The sequence below is a fragment of the Sinocyclocheilus grahami genome, unplaced genomic scaffold (genome assembly GCF_001515645.1).
Source record: "Sinocyclocheilus grahami isolate Dianchi unplaced genomic scaffold, SAMN03320097.WGS_v1.1 scaffold517.1, whole genome shotgun sequence".
NCBI lineage: Eukaryota > Metazoa > Chordata > Actinopteri > Cypriniformes > Cyprinidae > Sinocyclocheilus > Sinocyclocheilus grahami.
The window spans coordinates 911,126-933,433 of record NW_015505696.1 but is presented as its reverse complement, the minus strand read 5'-3'; the positions used below and the strand labels follow the sequence as shown (position 1 = coordinate 933,433).

Below are 22,308 nucleotides of genomic sequence, written 5' to 3'. Positions count from 1 at the left end.
TATTTTCCATAATAAATAATTTAATAAGATCTATAACATTATTTTTCTTCTTATTTTTTAAATACTTAATAATAATAATAATAATAATAAAATAATTAATATTGTTATTATTTTTATCATTATTATTAATAATAGTAATATTTATAATATTTTTAATTTAATTTAATTTAATTTCACAAAAACCGGGACCAGTGTTATGTGACCTCCTGGTGCTTTCACGTATTTGTTGAAAAAGAAAGAAAATAAAAAACCCTATTCAGACCCTATTTTGTACCTTTTTGTGGAAAGTGCCTGCTAGAGAACAAAGAGAAAGGAATATAAAATGTTAGATGAATGGGTGTGAAAGATGGTCTCAGAGGTGAAGGGCAGAGGATGTGTTTTCATACCAGCTGCGGGTCAATCTCAGCGACCGATCTGCTCTGCACAGCGTCCAGCAGCTCCTCTAGTTCACCGAAGGCCAGCTTGCTGAGCTTGAGCTTATCCAGAGCCAAGTGCTCTCCGTGAAAGAGCCTCCTCCAGAGGTTATCCCTGCGGCAGTGACCCATGGCCTGCTCCACGCTGCTCTGAATCTGCCGGCGCGCAGACAGCACCTCTGAACTGAGCAGGGGGAAGAGAGGACACAGGTAGAAGAGCCCCTGAGAGTCGTCTGCGTCTGCATCTGCGAGGCCGGCCTGTCCCGCGTGCAGGAGGCTCTCTATGGGGTCAGATTCAGGGCTGGCTGGAGGGGTGACGGGGGCGGTGGTGTCCTCCCACAGGTCCAGTTCAGATTCCCGCCCCCCCGGGCTGCCAGCCTCCATCCGCTCCACAGGGATGCAGCCGCTGAAGTCACCAGGGTCACCGGGGTCACCGAGGTCACGGTGGATCTGAGGAAGCTTCTTAAAGCGCCGCATGTCTGCAGTCAAACGCGGGAACAGCTCCCTCTGACTGGTCATGATCACATAGAAACGCAGCCTGAAGTCAGAACAAACCCAAATATATGAATAAACATCGATGTTTCCCCCATCAGTGCACTTTATTCCAAAATTTTGCTTTTATAATCTATAATGAAAATGTAATCACTTTCTCCACTTTTCTTTTCTGCTGACATAACCGTGCAGCTGGGGGAAAATAATTACTTTATTTCTTAATACTTAATATTTTCTAGAATAAATAATTTCATATGATCTATAATATTACTTATTAATATTTGTATTTACAATACATAATCATAATAATTATTATTAATATAATATATTGATTAATATAATATTTGTATTATAATGTTTTATTATTTATTTTAAATATAAAAATATGATTATTTATTAATATTGTTAATATTTTATAAATAAAATAATAAATTACTATTTATTTATAATAATATATCAATATCATCATTAATAACATAATTTATAAATTCATATTATCCAGAATAAATAAATAAGATCTATAATATTATTTATGATTTTAAATAATTTATTAATATTTATTATTGTTATCGTTATTATTCATACTAATTAAAAATAATAATACAATAATAATTATTATTTATTGTAGTGTAAATAATATAAATATTAATTTTATATTAATATTATTTATTTAGATATGTATAATTATTATTATTTATAATATTTATTTATTTACAGTAATGTTACAAATAATACCCATATTATTATTTACAATATTATATAACAAAAATGGACGGAAATGGATACATGGCATCCAAAAGTCCCAGAAGTCTATATCGTTTTCCTCTGATTATTCAGTTTCATGCAGAAAGTACCTAAGAAGTCACAGAAGTGAACTATATTACAAATGTTGTTTCATGTTGTTCTCGCCTAGAGTTTAACTGTATTAACGGCTGTACTGAGTTATTTACCAATGTAGTGTTTAACTGATGCCATAATGTGCTTCCCAAAGTCACTGTATTCCTCGTTTGTACCTGAGCAGGTGTCTCTCTCCTTCAGACTGCTCCTCAAACGGGGCGGCATTATGACAAACCAGCAGCGACACGTCAAAGTCATCATGGTGTCGCAATCCCTCCAAGTCTTTAAATGAGCCAGAGCTTCACGAGAATGATATTAGGATATATGATATGAACGATACATGAAATGACAACATCACTTGCTGAAACTAGGAGTGAACAGTTAAAGTACCTGTTCCACAGAGCGACCAGTGCGTACTCGTGCAGGTCTGCGCTCGGCGCCCCCTTCTTGTTATCGGTGGTAACTGCAGCTTTAGACATGCGCAAGGGCTTCATCCCGTAAGTGCCGGCGTGATCAGTGATGTAATTATACAGCTGATGTGCTGTGATCATTCCCGTCGATATGGAGAAACTCCCTAGGACACATGAAAGCATATTATGCATGACTGGCAAAAACAAGAAAAACACCAAAGAATAAATATAACATGAACTATATCCTATCAGTGGGCGAATCTGGTTGAAAACGTCCAGGTCACATTTTAACCCAAAATAAAAAAAAATTATAAATACAAAATTATATTTTGCATAACAAAAAATAAAACCTTAGGACCACTGAGATTTGAGATATAATCAAATTTTACACTTGAATCCAAGTTATTCTGTAACTGTCATTATTATTACTAATAAGATTCTCATTACTGCATTTTGACTATTTTTTTTAACCAACAGCATAAACTCACATGGTGTATAAATACTTTACAATTTATATCCCACTATTAAACATACATTCATACATGCATAAATAAGAAAATAAATGTCACTATTAAACATACATATGTAAATAAAATTATATATAAATATATGTCACTATTAAACATAACTAAAATGAGGTATAAGTACATCCCACTATTAAACATATAAATAAATAAATAAATACTTGTCACTATTAAACATACATACATAAATAAAAGCCTTTATAAATACAAATATATGGCACTATTAAACATAAATAAATAAAATTGTGTATAAATATATCCCACTGTAAATAAATAAAACTATATATAAATATATGCCCCTTTTAAAATAAATACATTGTTGTGAATTACTGTGACAGTGTCATGCAGCATTATTTTCACTTACAATGAGGCCAGACAAATGACAAGAAAAACACAAAAATAAAAATACAATCAACTGTATTTGTGCTAAATGTGCTAAAGTTGAAATAGATGGCTGTTTCTGACATGCGCTCACCCTGGAAGACGTGGTTGCGTCCGAACTTTGGTATGTCGGGGTGATGGGCGATGAAGTCCTCCAGAAAGGCCGTGAGCTGGTACCCCTGCCGCAGGGTCATGTGACAGCCCACGAGGTACTGATGCACCACACGCAGGTGGAAGTCGTAGCTGAAGGAGTGAACGTGCATCAGATCCCGCACCTTATCGCACTCCTCGGTGAACAGCATGGACAGCTGAGGGCAGAAACACACATGAACACAGTTACTGCAGGAGCAGAACACACCGCTGCATCACTCCACATCACCTGCGAGAGACCCCTCGGATCAAAGGCATCAGAACCCCAGAGGAAGAACGCAAGCAGTAGCAGGAACATCATCCCATCAACTCCAGATCCTCAAAACCTAATGAAATAGTTTCTCTACAGATGGTCAAATGAAAGCAGCCTCACATCGAAGTCTGCCCGAAAAAAAACATGTCCAGGCCACATTTCAACCCCACATCAAAAGAAAATAAATATGAAATTATATTTTGCATAAACATTAACCGTTGCTTAGGACCATTTAGATTTGTGACATTATTTTCATGACAAATAATCAGATTTTACACTGTAATACATTCAAGTTCTATTATTACTAATTACATTTTCATTACTGTAATACGTTTATATAATAGTGTACGTTTCATATTATAGTAATAATATCTCCAAAATCTGACTATAATACATCAAAACATTTGCATATATAATACATCAAACCATCTACATAAAGAAATAGTCACTATTAAACATATATAAATAAAAAATTAAAATATATATGCCACTATTAAACATAAACAAACAAACAAACAAAAATTTAACAAATTCATAAATTAAGAAAGTATATAAATAGTATGCCACTATTAAACAAACAAACGAATGAACAAATAAATAAATCCCACTTCTAAACAAATTAGAAATTATAAATTAGAGCTGTCAAATGATTAATCGCATCCAAAATAATTGTTTACATAATATATGTGTGTGTACTGCGTATATTTATTATGATTATATATAAATACAAACACATGCATGTATATATTTATGAAAAATATGTTACGTTTATGTATTAAATATATTTATATATAATCTAATAATATAAATATATAAATGTATATACATATAAATATTTTCAAAATATATACTGAATGTACATAATAAATAAACCCAGTATACACTCATATATTATGTAAACAAAAACTTGTATTTTGGATGCAATTAATCGTTTGACAGCACTAATATAAATATTATGCCACTGCTAATTAAATAAATAAATAACTTCCAATATTAAACAAAAAATAAAAATAAATATCATGCCACTATTAAACTGAAATAAATGCATAAATATAAATAAATGCCACTCTTGAACAAAATAAATAAATTTATTTTTAAAAACATATATAGTAAACATCAAATGTGTTGTGAATGGTTGTGACAGTGTCACGCATCATTTTCACTTTCTGTGAGATCTGACTAATTACTTGTCAGTGGAAACTTCTTGCATCTCGCAAACTGTGTAAATGTCATGGAAATGAAGTCGCAATGCACACCATCTTAATGGTGCTTGATTTGGAGCTGAAATCTGAACCAGACATGCTCTTGATGGGTTTCGTGAAAATCCCCCAAGCGCACCTCAAACCTGACATCACATCTAAAACTCGACGTGGCTGACTCGTGAAGAGCAAACCAGCGACCTGCCAAACCTTTACAAGAGTCTTTTTAAAAGCATCTGTGATATCAATCAACATAATAAATGTATCCGATTTAATTAACTCTCACATCAAAGCCGTGTTTACAAAAACATTAGTGGTGAATGCAAATGACTGCAGAGGGAGAGAGCAGGAGTAATTACAGTACAATGGGAGCAGGAGGTGGGGAGGGCGCTGGATTCGACGGCTAAACGCTATTACCGCTGCCGCTTTCATCCTGACCATTACCCTGGAACAAATGCAAATAGGTCTTATCAAATCAAAGAGTCGAGGTTTAAAAAAAAAAAACCACTGTTCATTTGACGCTGCCGTGGCTGTCCCATTTGCAGAAAGCAGAAAACAGCTCGCGCAATTGCACCTTTCATCCCTGCGTGAGAAACGTTTTTCACGTCAACATTTTGAAATCTGCCCATTTGACTGAAAGTTATGAGGAAAGATAATATCGATTCTCCTCTCAGTCATGTGCATGAAAACGGCTCTGTTCACAGCTTGCTATGATTGCAGTGGTTAGTATGTTGTGTTTGCATTCATGATACTCTTAATTACACCAAATACCCACAATCAGAGAATTGAAGCCCTTTGACGTTTTCCATTGCATTGAATGCTATGGTGTTTTCCCAGATGCCACGAGTTGCACAGGTCAAGCTCTGTAACATGTCACCAGAGGCTTTATAAATGTAGGAGATTGTCCACTTGAACATATAAATGAGAGCAATCATAACGGCAGCTGTAGTCCTGCCCTACAGGTAAAACAGCCAATATCCCTTTTGATAGAGGCAGCAGTACACTCAATGAAGCAGCTGAATGCATTAGAGCTCAAATAGCAAACAGACTGTTTGTTTACTCTTGATGATGCATGTGCATTAGCTGGTTTTTGAGTGATTTGCACTTAAGAAACACTGATTTTAAGCTATAATATAATTCTTGTCACATTTTATTGATCTGAAATAAATCACAAACAGAATTTTGACAAATACAAATTTTAGCTTTTCTCCGTTCAATCAGATGAAGCTGTACTTGCATGGCTGGAAACAGCTGCCCGAGGCATTACTTGAGTGACCGTTCAGTGAACTTTCCTTAAAGGGACTTTGGCATCACTTCGAGAGTTCTAGGTGTTCTACTTTCATACTTTTACAGTTTTTACTGTATACGGTGTACTTTCACTACTACCTGGCTGCCCTGGTAACCTCACAAAATCACCTTTCCATGACACTAGACATAAACATTGGTACTTTTTAATGAACGTACCTTGTCTTATTTTTATTAATTTTATTTGTACACATTATTCCAAATAATTCTTTAGTCAAATTGCAATAATTGGTAACACTTTATTTTAAGGTGTAGCTAGAGGTTACATGCACTTACTGTGGTAATAACAGCTGATAACATGTAATACTGTGTGTAATTACAAGCAATTATCCACTAAATCAAACCTTGTAACAAGGACACTAAAATAAATTTTTACGTTACATGCACTTACTGTAGTAATAACAGTGGATTATGCATAATTACAAGTAACTAACCCTAAACCAAAGCCGGTAACACCTTATTTTAGTATCCTTATCATATGTTATACGCACTTACTGTAGTAATAACGTTAAATTATGCATAATTACAAGTAACTAACCCTAAACCAAAGCCGGTAACACCTTATTTTAGTATCCTTATCATATGTTATACGCACTTACTGTAGTAATAACGTTAAATTAGGCATAATTACAAGTAACTAACCCTAAACCAAACCTGGTAACACCTGATTTTAGTGTCCTTATCATGTGTTATATGCACTTACTGTAATAATAACAGTAAATTATGCACAATTACAAGCAATTAACAATAAAACAAACCCGGTAACACTTTATTTTAGTGTACTTATTACATGTTACATGTAAACCAACTTTGGTGCACCAGCATGATGCACATGCATCATGTTTCAATTTGTATGAGCGGGAAAAAGGTGGATTTAAGATGGCCGTTACTAGTGGTATGAGAGAGGAGGGCAGAATAAGAGCTCTTGAACGAGATTACTGAGTTGCTGTGTAAGCGTAACCAGCCTCAATGTTGTGGAGGGGAGTTAATACTGTTTTAAGTACTTGCCAGTTCTGGTTTCAGACTGTTTTTGTTAATAATCTTTGTTTTAAGCTCTTAAACATGTTTATTTGCACATTTTGCACTTCTGCTCGAAATAAACACCATTTTGAATGTGAACTTTGCTCCCGTGATTTTGATCTTCCTTGTGACTGTTAGGGTCTTTATCACAACACCATTAAATACAGCGTAACCCCAAACCCTAACCTTAACCCTATAGTAAGTATACGTAGTTAATTAATATTTCTACAATCTCACCTTAAAATAAAGTGTAATACAAAAATTAACTGCATTTTTTTTTTTTTTCAGTCAATATCATGAATCCATCTTGCATTTCAAACCTACAAACTCCATTCCACATTTCACAAACCAGTCAATTCCCACTCAACATTTTCTAGATCGATATCTTATACACCAGATTTTGGAAGTAAAATAGGTCAAGCAAAGCATTTATGTTGATTTTGAGTCTTTTGTTTCCTATCTTGTTTCAAGTGGAAGCAATCAAGACTGAGTGGAAATGCTCCACTTGAAGATAGCATTTGTGATTTCCTCATTTTGAAACAGTTTAGTTGTGAAAAGCAAATTATGAGTGTTCCAAATTAGCCAAAACATTACAAAATTAAATGAAAGAAAATTAGCATTATCAGATTTGTTTCTTCAGCTTATCTATAAAGAAAAATATAATATATTGAACTGCCTCAGAATTATAGTTGATGATTCCCTTAAAAGGAAACTAGCAGATCCAAATCAAGATGCAACAAGAGTTGAAGAAAATCAGGGATAATCATTGAGCAAAGAAAAAAAGAGATCATTGGCCTATCAGAGCTGTGAGAAAAGTGACCCCGTGACCTCGCAGAACATGCCACATTCACGAGCACCTCGAGGGGCTTTCCGGCAAGATGCACCGCGGACAAACACAGACAAACACATGGAAAGGAATCATCTGATTTTCAATGAACCGCACAGAAAGGTGTGATTGGGGCCGCAATAGGAAAGGGAGGAGCAAGGCAATACAAGGGGGAGGAGTCTGAGGGAAAGACTGAAGCCTGATTGGTGGGAGATGAGCCCCGCCCCGAGGATGCAGAGACATACCGCAGAGTCAGAGGCCGTGGGCACCTCGGGGAATGGCTGGCTAGGAGGTTTGTTGAGAAGAGACTCCTGATGGAAAGAAAGGGTGAGATGGGACTAGACACACACACACACACACACAACACACACACCATATGCAGGACAGTGAGACACACACACACACACACGAAAGAAAGAGTGAGATGGGAGTAGACAAACACACACACACACACACACACACACACACACACACACACACACACACATGCCATATGCAGGACAGTGAGACACACACAAACAAACAGAGGCAGACATATGAGAAACATGCCACACAGAGAGGTTAGAAGTCAATTTACACAAATGTGACCCTGGACCACAAATATATCATAATAGATCATAAGGGTCAATTTTTCGAAATTGAGATTTATACATCACCTGAAAGGTGAACAAATAAGCTTTCCATTGATGTATGATTTGTTAGGATAGGATAATATTTGGCCAATATACAACTATTTGAAAAATTGGAATCTGAGGGTGCAAAAAAATCTAAATATTGATAAAATCACCTTTAAATCTGTCCAAATTAAATTCTTAGCCATGCATATTACTAATCAAAAATTAAGTTTTTATATATTTACAGTAGGACATTTACAAAATATCTTCATGGAACATGATCTTTACTTAATATCCTAATGATTTTTGGCATAAAAGAAAAATCAATAATTTTGACACATACAATGTATTTTTGGCTATTTCTACAAATATGCCCCGGCGACTTAAGACTGGTTTTGTGCTCCAGGGTCACAAATGAACAAAACACACATGCACAAGCTGACTGTCACACGCTAGTACAGACTGCGCTTATGTATGAGGGCGTGTTACAGGAAGTCACATGAGATGATCAATAATGATGAGCATGAGGCGTGTGCAGTCTGAATAGATGAGAAGCGGGCGTGACCTTTCACTCAATAACTCTGCTAAATATCCACTTCTTATGGCTCCTGTTACATCGTGATCTATTCCCACTGTTCTCAATTCCTGCAGCAAACTCTTGATAAATGTCAGATATATAGAAAGTATTCTCATGACATTCAGTGCCACAAATCAACTTCATCTGGCAATACAGTGACTGGAGAAGTATTGGCAGTAGTAAAAGTATATTTAATGATATAAAAATATATTTATAATGTAACATGTCAGGGAGAAGATGATTAAAATGATAATAATCTAAATATTTAGTATTAAAAAACTTCACTATGATTATTCATGCTCAGAAAACACTGCCATTTGTGCATCTCACTGACATACAACTGTATATATAACCAATTAAATGTTTTTGTGATAAAATTAACTGATATTCCATATATATATATATATATATATATATATATATATATATAAATTAAATGTTTTTGTGAAAAAATTAACTGATATTCCATATATATATATATATATATATATATATATATATATATAACAGGGTTATCATAAAATGGTTTATGGCTTACAAAAGAAATATAATTCATTTAAAATATATTAATGCAATTAATGTATATATTTTTTATTAATAATAATCTAAATTTAAAACATATTTTTAGTCTGGGTTTCTTGTAACGTCTTATAAAACTGAATTCAATGGTACTTGTTTTTTGTTTTTCAACATTCACATCCCATTTTGGTTTTATTTATTATTATTGTTTTTCTATTTTATACATTTTACTAAACATTTATTTTTTTTATGTTTATTGTTCGAAATTACTTTTGAGCCTCATTTCATTTTCATTTTTTTTAACCTTTGTCTCACTTATTTTCAGTTGTTAATTTTACACCTCTGCGTCAATCACTTTTTCATAAGGAATGAACAGTCAAGGTATTGTTAATTATTCTGCTATATTCATGTTTTTATGCTATGTTTTTGTTCCTGGAGAACCAAATATATCCACTTATTATAGAAGGATAAAGCAGACATTGTCATCGCTTTAATGACAATAAATAACGTCTCGGTTACGTATGTAACCCTCGTTCCCTGAAGGAGGGAACGGAGACGTCACGTCGGAGGACCGACGAAATTGGGATCTCGCTTAGAGGGACCAATCTACTTCGAGTGTAAACTAAACGAGCCAATGCAAATTGGCATGCGATTATTGCATCCAGCTGCTGCTGATCACAGCGTAGTAGAGTAGTCAGGAGCAGAACGATGTGATCGCTCGGCTCCGAAGCGAAAAGCTGAATATGCGCTGCACCTGCTGCCTACTTATACTCACGCTGTGATCAGCAGCAGCTGGATGCAATAATCGCATGCCAATTTGCATTGGCTCGTTTAGTTTACACTCGAAGTAGATTGGTCCCTCTAAGCGAGATCCCAATTTCGTCGGTCCTCCGACGTGACGTCGAGAGTGACCGACTGAAAGGGAACCGTTGCTACTGTAATTGTGAGAAAACAATAACAGTAATATTTATTGACCACTGGGGAAAAAGCACTAGCATTAGCTAGCTTCACTAATGTATATGGCGTAACGGCACTAATACTTTGAGCCCAAGATATGAAAATATGATTTCATGAAAGTTCAGCAGTAACAAATGGCACAGTTTCCTGACTATGACCTTTAAATACAGGTGTAACACGTCTGACTTCAAGAGGATTTGCTGATTTTTCATGAAAATGTTACTTTATCCTTCTACAGGAAGTGGATATATTTGGTTCTCCAGGAACAAAAAGTAGCATTAACATAGCAGAATAATTAACAATAACTGGATTGTTCATTCCTTATGAAAAATAACACCAAACGGGCAGCTGGGAATGTTTGTTGACGCAATCGAATACTATGGATTCTAACAGAACAAATATAAAGTTGCTGGGTCCTTGTGACTTTTCTGCCTGTTTGCCCTCAAGCTCAGTCTGAAGAATCTGCACTTACAAACAAGCAAACAAACACGCTGATGACTTAATTGCTGGATATGAGCAGCTGTGACTGGAGACACCTTATGGGCTTCTGGAAGAAATCAGAGCCTTCCTGCTGAGAAACATCTGGAGACTTACAAATATTTACACTTAATTACTCCTCATTTAGAGCCAACCTGGACCCACTGCACATTAAACACGCCATCAGAGCGAAAGAGACAGACATTTGACCAGTGAATCCTGCTAACAAAGGAGATGATTGCTGCTTGTTGCTCATATTAAACATCCACAGAGATTACAAGCAGGCACTTACAACAGATGCACAGAAATACAGCATGAGCTCTTAAACACCTCGTTTACTCTCACTTTATCTTCCTTCAACACATATGCACAGGTCTTATCTGTTGTTTTTTTTAATGCGCAAATGGTGTTACCTGAGAATTAACCGTCTGACCCATGGGGATCCTTGAGCACTCTAATGCAAACTGCTTCACGCAGAAATAACAGCCCTGCAACAGAGTCAGAATATGATAAGATTTATGCATCAGCTGTAGATAAATTCATAACTGCATAGTTCACCTTATTCAGGAGCTTCTTAAGGCAAAATAAATAAAAAATTAATTAATTTGCTTTCTTAATTTGGCCTGGCCACGATTCGTCTGTGCACACTATTATGTTATTATCATCATAATTATTAGCAAACTGAACAAATATAAATATCTCTTTTATAATCACCTGTGAAATAGAAAAACTTTTCACCCATAAATAAATAAATAAGCACTATTCTGAACCCATTTATTAAAACAAGACAGAACCTTATCATTAATTTTCTTTATTATTATTATTATTATTATTATTATTCAAATTTCAGATTTGTGATTTGAATAATAACAAACCAATAATAATAATAATAATAATAAAAATAATAAATGTATTATTATCATCATTATTTCTATTATTATTATTAGAATTATTAACACAGGGAATGCAACTCTGGCAATAAATAAATAAATACATGCATACATACATACAACTTTCAGCACAATTTATGGACTTGTATTTTTGCCACTGATTCATGCATAAGTAATCTGCTGGTGTTGAAAATTTCTATGCATGACTGGTGTTTTACTCGTGGGTAAACAGAGATTTCGATCAGAACAAAACTGTTATTAATAGCATATGTTGACACGTTAACTTTGACAGACCTATGCCATTAAATTAATTTGACATTGAGTTGAGAGAGATATTAGACATGAGCAGAGCTGGAGATCAGATGATGACGCAGTGTTTCCTTGCTGTTGATTCTGTGTGTTCAAATATTAATAAGCATAAATAGCGCCAGAGCGAGGCAGAATCCATTAAACATCTCTCTCCTCAGCGTCCGCTAAGACTTTCACAGCGTTCCTGTGAAAAGCCCAGCGTTTGCTCTCGGCTGATGTGCTAAAAGGGGCGATTCTATGTGAGACACACAGACACATGAAGGTCTCACCTGAAAAGCCAGCTCCATCAGGACGATTCCTCCTGGCAGCGCCCTCTGCAGGTGATATGATGCCGAGCTGGATGCATTGCTCTGCTGAGAGACGCAGAAAGCACACAATCAGTGTCTGTGTGTGTGTGTGTGTGTTAGCCATTCTCTATAGCAGTGGAGCTGGTGCAAGTCATTTTATTACAGATGTATTACTGTTCAAATATTAGGGTCAGTAAGATTTTTAAAAAGAAATTAATATTTTTATTCAGCAAAGATGTATTAAATTGTTCAAAAGTGACAGTAAAGGCATTTATAATATTACAAAATAATAATATTTTAAATAAATACTGTTCTTTTGAACTTGCTGTTCATCAAAGAATCCTGAAAAAAATGTATCACCGTTTCCACAAAAATATGAAGCAGCACAAACTGTTTTCAGCATTGATAATAATCAGAAACAACTGCTAAAAAAAAATTAAGATTGTCATACATAAATAAATTAGATCTTAAATATATATTCAAATAGAAAACAGTTATTTTAAATTATAATAATATTTCACAATATTACTGATTTTACTGTATTTTTAATCAAACAAATATAGCCTTGCTGAGCAGAAGAGACTTCTTTCAAAAACATAAAAAACAATTACTGACTCCAAACTTTTGAATGGTAGTGTTCACATTTTTAATGTTAACAGAAAATTGTGTTGCACGTTATTAAAAACAATGATTTCACACACTATTTAAGTGGTTTCACATTTTGTTATTTTCATTTTTTAACAATTTATTTATTATTTATTATTATATACTATTTTTTTATTACATTAAACATCATTGGTGTCTTTTGACCAAACAATGATGTCAAATCTGATGACATTTCAAAACCCATCACATGGAAAGCAAAAATTGCAAGAAATTTCATTTTTGGGTGAATTATTCATTTAAGGTCTCATTAAACAGCCTATTTATGTAAAGATTTTATTTTCATCTTTTTACCCTTTCTTCAAATATGATGTTTGCCTTTACTCAGATAGGATTCAGAAGGGGATAAGGAGTGTGTCAATGGAAATGGGGCGAATGCGTGTGTGTGTGTCTTTGAACTGTGATACACATAAAGAAATGCATGTGAAATTTAGATGTGAATTAAGAAAAACTGGAGTGTGACTGAATGGTTGAATATGGATGAGCAGATAAAGTACCTTGGGGCTGTCTTCACTCTTCTGCTTATTATATGAGAAAGAGGAGAAGGATGATCTGCCTTCAGTGGATAAAGAACTCAGCATGGCGGCTCGGGCTCGAGCGATGCTGCAGAGAGAATGAGAGAGAGAGTGAGAGAGCATGTGTGTGTGTGCAGTCCATTGGGCATCTGACCCCGTCAGTAACGCGGCCCTCACGCTGCCGATCACACTGAATCACACGCTCCTGCTGCTTAATGCAGTGTGTCCAGCATTAGCACATCACACACACACACTGTACAGACACCTGCCTTCAGCAAAAAGCACTCATTCTTGAACTTATTGTCGCCAAATGACTAAAGTTTTCATACAAACGTCATGTTTGACGTTACAGTTTGGTTGGTATAAAAGCTATTTTCACAAATTTACCTTGACGTAAATGCAGGCTAAATGCTCTGTGACAGAAAGAGTGAAGTGAATAACAGTGTTTATGACTGAAATGCACAGTTCAAAACCACTTGTTTGATATCCGGAAACATGCATCACATTCAAGTCCTCCTGGAAAGGTCGAATTAACGAGTTGGGAAGACGTCACTTTGTTCAGAGGAAGATGGCGATGTACATTTTCTATATAAAATTCAATGAGAAATTCCATTTCAATCTCCAAAATGATAAATAAAGAATGTGCATCAGGTGCTTTTTTTCTGTTTTCGTTCCATTTATGAAGGTGGTACTTTTTGAATCGTTATGTATTCTAATATAACACTATGGTATTTTGTACATGCATGCTTAGTTTAATTATATATATATAAAAATCACTTTAAGTGCTACATAATAAGTATACAGTAATAAAACGCTTATAAATCATTTGCAAACTAATAGTTACTAGTTAATTCATAGTTTATAAACTGTTGTCTCTATATTGTTAATACATTAATAGGCTATGTACAAATAGAGAGTTCACTGTGACTAATTTTCAAATGATTATTTTTTAATCAGCTGTAAAGAGTAATATCGCGTTTTTATCCTTTTTTTGTACTCACTGTATTCTAATGATCTCATGAGTATCTCCTATGCATTTTATGCAACATTACTTATGTTTGCATAGAAACAAAAAAGTACAATACTATATTTCTGCCTATTACATACATACATATATATATATGTAGAGAGAGAGAGAGAGATGTAGATATATGCCAGTATTTTGGCTCATTTTGTGTCGGAGTGACTGTCAGGCGTCTAAAAGTGAGTTTTGATTGAGTAACTTGTAGATCTGTAAACTGCGTATTGTTTCAGATGGTTCAGTCCGATTTGGCAAACTGGTTTAACCTGTTCACTAAAGATAACCAGTTCAAAAGAATGATTCATTTGTGAATCGAACATCACTCTGGACCGTCTGACTGAGGCTCTGGATTACAGGTACCGATTTAGTAAATATTGTTCAGTTTCTTGCACAGACTGATCATTTCGCTTCGTAAGACCTCAATATATCGTCAGGAGCCACGGGTCAGGAGCCATGGTGTTACTTGCTATGCTTTTTTTAAATTCTCAAATTCACCTACATCTTAGATGGCCTGAGGGTGAGTAAATTAATAGCACATTTTTGGGTGAACTATCCCTTTAAAGAGCCATTTTGACCCGATTTAACCCATAAAAATGAATATTGTTGGTATAAATTATTATATCTAGGTTGATTCAGTGATTATAATATTTTTGACTTGAATTAAACTAGTTCATTTAGATGTGACCATTTTTAGGTTACTGTTTCTGTTGCGCACAACTCATAAATCTGATCTTTCCAACATGACCTGAACGCATCCGTAGTGATTTTCTGCAGGACACAGACCTGCGAGCGGGTGACTGCGGCCGGACCTGCACCAGGATGAAGCCCATGCTCTGCAGATACTGCACATATTGCTGCAGGAACATGCTGGAGATCTCCTGCAGCCACGGCTCCTCCTTCAATCGACTCGGACGCATGTCTGCAGAATCCGTGCTGTAGCTGCGATCGCGGCCGGACGCCGTGGAGTCACTGGAGCGATGCCGCTTCTGTAAGCCGAGAACGAGAGTGTGCCAGACAATGAAACCGAACAGAAAATCTAAACTGAATTCACTACACAGCCAGACTTTTGACTATCAGCATAAAGTCTGGTCTATATTGAGCCTAAAGCTGTCCACTTAGGCGGGAAAAGCGAGCAACTGCATGTTTTTGTATGACATGATTTAGTGTGGGTCAATCTAAAATTCAGAGAAAATTTGGAGTATACAGGTGCACAGTGTGCCTGTGCTATCTTTATATAAAATATATATGAGATATATATAAATATATATTTATATATGAGACTTGCCTCTATGCCACTTCAATCATCAACAACAAAATCATGATTATTCTGGTGATACGCTGACACACGTGTGCTCATTATCACACCTGACACATGTAATTACATAGAGGTGAAATTTACGATCTGTTTTGCATTTAGACTGAGGTGACAATAATAATAATAATAATGACCTTAATAATAGTTAAATCATACAATAATAAAAACAGTAACAATAACAAACAATAAATAAATTAATAAAAAAATAAAACTATAAATAAATATGCACTTACACTGGAATTATATGGTTCAGTTATAGTTAATAATAATACTAATAATTTTTAACTAATTATTCATTATTATTAAATATAACAACGATAATAATAACAGCATCAATAATTATGTTATAATAATAAAAAATTTGTATAATATGATTATTTATATTAACTTGAATAATAATAAAAACAACAACCCTAAACATTTAATATTATAATAGCAATAACAAAACTAATAACAAACAAACAATAAGTAAAACAATTAATTAAAAAAAATTGTATGCACTCACAATGGAATTATATGGTTCGTATTTATGTTTATTATTATTATTATTAGGGTTATACGTATGGTCAGGGATTTGAACTTCTAACCCTAAATCAGGCTTCAAGATGATGGTATTTATAAATGCAGTGTGAACCAGCAGCCAGACTCCGCAGGAGGAGGAGGAGGAAGATGAAGAGGAAGAAAGAGAGACCTTCATCTGGGGCTGAGGCAGCTGTTCCTCTTGAATCTGTTTCCGGAAGACAGGGTCGAAGAGCAGCGGAGTGGCGCAGTAATGGACCAGTCGAGAGGACTGCTTCAGTGTGTCCAGATCCGCCACCTGAGCACAGACACACACCAGACACACGGAGAGAGCGTTTCCAGATTTACACCCAGAATTCCTTCATTTGCTGCAACAGCTATTGTTTTATAAAGGTGAAGTGTGTAACGTTTTCAGTGTGTAAATACATTCCATCCCAGTTTAATATGCTGATTTTATCCTAAAAAGTCTGTGGTGCTTTTAAAGCATTGATCAAAACCTGTTCGACACACTGACTCAACCAATGGTTTGTATCTGGAAAATTTACAATCAGTATATACCGTGAATATACACTACAGTTCAAAGAGGCCAGTAAGATTTGTAATATTTTTGAAGTCTCCTCCGCTCATCAAGGCTGCATTTATTTGTTTATAATAAATACTTAAATACATAAAAATCAGTAATATTGTGAAATATTATTAAAATGTAAAATAACTGTTTTCTGTGTGAATATATTGTAAAATGTAATTTATTCCTGTGATCAAAGTTGAATTTTCAGCACCATTACTCCAGTCTTCAGAAATCAGTATAATATGCTGATTTGCTGCTCAAGAAACATTTCTGATTATTATCAATGTTGATATTTTTGTGGAATATGTAATATTTTTTTTTCAGGATTCTTTAATGAATAGAAAGTTCAAAAGAACAGCATTTATTTGAAACCGAAATCTTTCGTAATATTATAAATGTCTTTACTGTCACTTTTGATCCATTTAATGCATCCTTGCTGAATACAAGAATTAATTTCTTTCAACAACAAAAACATCTTACTGACCCCAAACTTTTGAATGGTACTGTACTTACAGTAGCGGTGACCTGCAGTATAATAACAACACATTTGTCTGGATCTCAGCAGTGTGAAAGAGCCTCAAAGTAGTGCGATCACAGCCAATGACAGAGGCATCTCACACACTACAGCGTCTCCTAATGTCCTCGCCACATCTCATTAGACCCAACCGGGCTTTACACACAGACGAGGATCTGCATGTGTGTGTGTGTGTGTGTGTGTGTGTGTGTGTGTGAGGCAGAGGATCAGCGCACTGGGATGAATCTGGACCCGATGAGCCGCTGGGAAAATCATGCTCTGAGAGTGTGATGGAAAATACCCATCACACAGTATCTCTCGGCGCAGAGGCTGTGTGAACTCACAGAGATGGGCATGTTGGACTGAGCCGAGCGCTGCTGCCACGTCACAAACAGATTCTCAATCTTCATCTGTCTCTCCAGCTCTGCAACACACAAGACAGAGCTCAGAATAAATCACATGCTCTCTGTGGCTGAGGTTCAGATTTCAAATTATGCCACAATCATTTCTTTCTTCTTTCTCTTTCTTTCTTTCCGTTTGCGCTTCTGTTTGTACTTTTTCTTAATTTCTTAATTAAACTCTTTCTTTCCTTTTATACTTTTCTTTAACTTCTTTCCATTTTTTTTCATACAATTACAGTTGCTTTCTTTTTTCTTAATTTTATTCGTACTTTCACATACTTTTGTTGTTCTTTCATTGTTGTTTTTAGGAAATAACTTTAATTCACATTTGCATTTTTTTTTTGCTTCATAATTATTTGATACTTTTTCTCAACTGTTTTTGTTTTTTTCCTGTTTGTTCTTTAATTCATACTTTCATATTTTGGTCTTTTTGTTTATATATTGTTTGTTTTAATATTGTTTTCTTATTTGTAAGATTGTCTTTCATTATTTTTTTCATTCTCGTTATGTTCTTTTTCTTTCTTTTATTTTTGTACATTATTGTATTCATTTTTTCTTTTTTCTTTTTTTATTTCTTTGTTCATGCTTTCATATACTTTTCATTATATTTTGGTTCTTTCATTTCTTTCTTTCTTTACACTAAAAATTGGACAGAAAGGACTTTTATAATTTTTTGGTTCTTTTTATTTTTGTTTTTCATAAGTTTGTACTTTATTTTGTACTTGGATTCATACATACATCTGCTTTTCTTTTTATACTTTTACACCATTTTTTTCCCTTTAATTCATATTTTCCATATGTTTTTTCTTTTGCTCATTTTCTTTTTCATACTTTTTGCATTTTTTGATACTCTTTGCTTTCTTTCTTTCTTTCTGACTCCTGAACAGCGCGCTCTCTGTGATGGTGGATGTGAGTTGCGTGTGTGTGTGAGTTGATGTGTGTGTACCTCTGCGTTCAGCAGCTTTGACCTCCAGTAGCTGGGCTCCATGGCGAGTGACTATATCGGGTCCGTCCTGACTGGTCAGGGGCCTCACCGTGCTCACGTCTCTCAGAGCTTCATCAAAGGGCACGAGTTCTCCGGGGAAGGCCAGAGGAGGAAGAGCACGCGCAGAGCTGCCCATCCGACCCGGATCCTTACTCGCGGCCGGAGGAACCGGACTCCTCAACAGAGCGTCCGCTTCGATCGTGGAGCTCAGGAACGGGCTGGGCTCCTGCTAACAACCAAATACATGCATGAGACAGATGAATAAATAATTAAACACTCAATGAATGATTATCAAGAAAAAAAAAGAAAAAAAAAATATATATATATATATATATATATATATGAAAAAGAAATCGATATAAATGAAAAAATAAGTGAAAGAAAGAAAAAAATTACAAAAGTCATTATAAGTATGAATTAAATAACAGAAAACAACAGGTGTAAAGTATGAAAAGATAATTATGAAGCAGACAAAAGAAAATGAGTTAAAAAATAAAAAAAAGAACCAAAATATAAAGAAACCTATATGAAAGTATAAAGAAAAAAAACAAGTACAAATGTACAAAATTGAAAATAGGGTGAACAAAGTATGAACAAAGGAATGAAGAAATTAAGAAAAATACAAACAGAAGTATGAACAAATGAAAGAAAGAAAAAAAGATTACAAAAAATTTTTAAAATTGCAAAAGAAAACTATACAAATAAGAACAAAGTATGAAAATGTATAAACAAAAGAAATAAGAAAAAATATGGAAAATAACAAAAAACAAACTGTTGTGAAAAATATGAGAAGATTGTGAAAATTATGGAGCGAAAAATAAACATGATTAAAGTTACTTACAAAAAAAAAAGATATATAGTATATGAAAGTACGAACAAAACAAAGAAAAAAAATTATGCAAGTACAAAAAGAAAAATGAAAGAACAAAGGTATAAAAAGTATGAAAAATAGCAAGAAAGAAAGACCAAATGAAATTAAGAAAAAGTACAAACAGAAGAACGAACAAAAGGAAAGAAAGAAAAGCCAAAGATGTTTCATAAAGCAGAATTTCCCCTGTATGAATTCAAAGCTCAGCTCTCATCAGCCTTCAGAAACTCACTCACAGACGCTGAGATTTGATGTCAAACTTCGTGTTCATCAGCGTTAAACTCACTGACACGCAGAGATCACGCCAGCATGAGGGCCTTTCCTCAAGACCACCGATTAACACGCAGCTGATCAGAGCACAAGAGAGAAGAACTAACCAAACTCCTTCTGAAGACCTTGCCTCTCTTCTTGTGGGAACTTTTGGGTGAGTTAGTGTTTGGAAGACTAGTTAAAGTCCTTCAGGGTGAGTTGGAGGCTTTTCTAAAAGAAGCTGGAGCAGATGCCCATGTGCCCGAACTTAAGCGCCTGAACTCCGCCCTCTGGGACTCTGACAGATGATTGACGGTTAGGGCAAATTTTCTGCTATGTTGGATCCGCCTCCTGCTAGCATTCATTAAGAGAACAGAAGTGTGGAGCCACTGACGAGGAAATAAAAGAGTTCTGTCCTTCACTTTCTAGGCAAATGTAGATGTTCAGTTTATTTGTACTTCAATAACATGATAAAGTGTGTGTGATCTTTTTGAACACATATTTCCGATCTACTAAAATTGCTAAATTATGCAGGCATGTGATTAAAAACTCAGTCAAGTGAAGAGAGAAAAGTTTGAAAGCATTCCCAACGTTCACTATATAGTACTGCAGACTCTTTAGTTAAAACACAAGACAATACCATTTGTATCCTCTCTGGTTACTTTGTGCTACTATTACAAGTGACGTGGCAACAATGGATTTTGAACAATTTATATCAAATTTTATTTGGAAAAACAAACAACAAATAAAGCATAAACAAAATGCACATAACTGAAACTTGCATCATTACAAAATGTATAAATCTTAAACCAACCCCAAATTTTCAAACAGCATTGTATCTTTATAATTTAGTACGTATTGATGCTGAAGTATTTATGGTGCTCCATTAATCACTAAAATATTTAGCTGATTATTTATATAATCAATAGTGACGCTCTAAACTTAGAAACTCAAGTCAGCAGCTAAATCAGTCCCACCATTAAATTTCTCTTATTTTTTTTGTTTTCTCACGTACATATACACAAAGGCCCAACACACAAACTAAAGAGCCGACAGGGGCTGATCTCTGTGGCATCTCTCCCTCAATCTGTTTCCTTAAGGACAGACACAGACAAACGATGAGCGAAGTGATATTAGAGTCCACCGCTGCAGAGAGCTCGTATCATCTGACAGACTAAACTCCAGATATTCTCACCCACAAACAACGGCTCAAACCCTACTGACTGCCTGCCGGAAACTCAACGCGTCTAAATCACACCAGAAGGAACGGTCTTTATTCTGGAGAAGAATCTCATGGGTTTGTGCTGATCTGCTCCCACACACAAACACAGACGAGCATCGCTTTAAACAAGTCATTTAAAGAAGTTTTGTAGCATTTGGTTTGTTTTCCCTGATGTTCACCCATAATGCTGAGGTCAAGCTTAACTAAAACGCCATCATTTAGTTAAGCATTGCAGTGCGATTAACCAATACTGGACCTGAGATTATGAATTTTACTCTTTAAATGAGTAATTCAAAAACTCACAATTATTTACCAGCTTGAATCAAACCTAGTCTTATGAATGAACTGACTCACGTCACTTGCAAGCTATCATTCAGATGATGTCCATCTTGAAATAGACATACTGGATAATAAAAACCTGGTTCATTTTGAGAAGAACATGACTGAAGACTCCTCAGCTGCAAAAACAGGATTCTGTACAAAACACTCTCAGAAATGCTCGATTCTGATTGGTCAACAAGGTCTTTGGTGCTCATATTTTTATATAATGACACTGAACTGTATAATTGAGTTTTGAACCAAATATGAGACTTATATTTATGCATTTGGAAGGTGCTCAAGGACTGACATGGCATGTAAGGAATACATTTTAATAAATTCATGCATTCCTTGCTCTGCTGTTTAAGCGGTTTAAAAAGTTATTTAAAACTGAATAAATAAAGAAATGGACATTAAATATTAATTTATTCTATTTTCATTTATTTATTATCTATCTATGTTCCATATATTTATTACCCATCTATATTATTTCTATATCTATCTATCTATCTATCTATCTATCTATCTATCTATCTATCTATCTATCTATCTATCTATCTATCTATCTATCTATCTATCCTTTTATTATCTATCTATCCATCCATCCATCCATAATTTGATCATCTATCCATCCATCCATCCATCCATTAATTATTTTATCATCTATCTATCTATCTATCTATCTATCTATCTATCTATCTATCTATCTA

The 22,308-nt window shown here is 34.8% G+C and overlaps 1 protein-coding gene across 1 annotated transcript in view; it reads right to left on the bottom strand.

The window, feature by feature from the left end:
• LOC107554864 (SZT2 subunit of KICSTOR complex) overlaps positions 1-22,308 on the bottom strand; it is a 96,470-nt gene that overhangs the window by 5,553 nt on the left and 68,609 nt on the right. The window contains exons 60-70 of the mRNA XM_016237502.1: positions 18,903-19,170; positions 17,900-17,979; positions 16,646-16,771; positions 15,423-15,625; positions 13,601-13,706; positions 12,423-12,503; positions 11,368-11,442; positions 3,152-3,365; positions 2,133-2,316; positions 1,919-2,041; positions 387-951 (exon numbers count right to left, since the gene is read on the bottom strand). Of these exons, the coding sequence (XP_016092988.1) occupies positions 387-951; positions 1,919-2,041; positions 2,133-2,316; positions 3,152-3,365; positions 11,368-11,442; positions 12,423-12,503; positions 13,601-13,706; positions 15,423-15,625; positions 16,646-16,771; positions 17,900-17,979; positions 18,903-19,170 (2,025 nt within the window). The remainder of the gene's footprint in view (positions 1-386; positions 952-1,918; positions 2,042-2,132; positions 2,317-3,151; positions 3,366-11,367; positions 11,443-12,422; positions 12,504-13,600; positions 13,707-15,422; positions 15,626-16,645; positions 16,772-17,899; positions 17,980-18,902; positions 19,171-22,308) is intronic.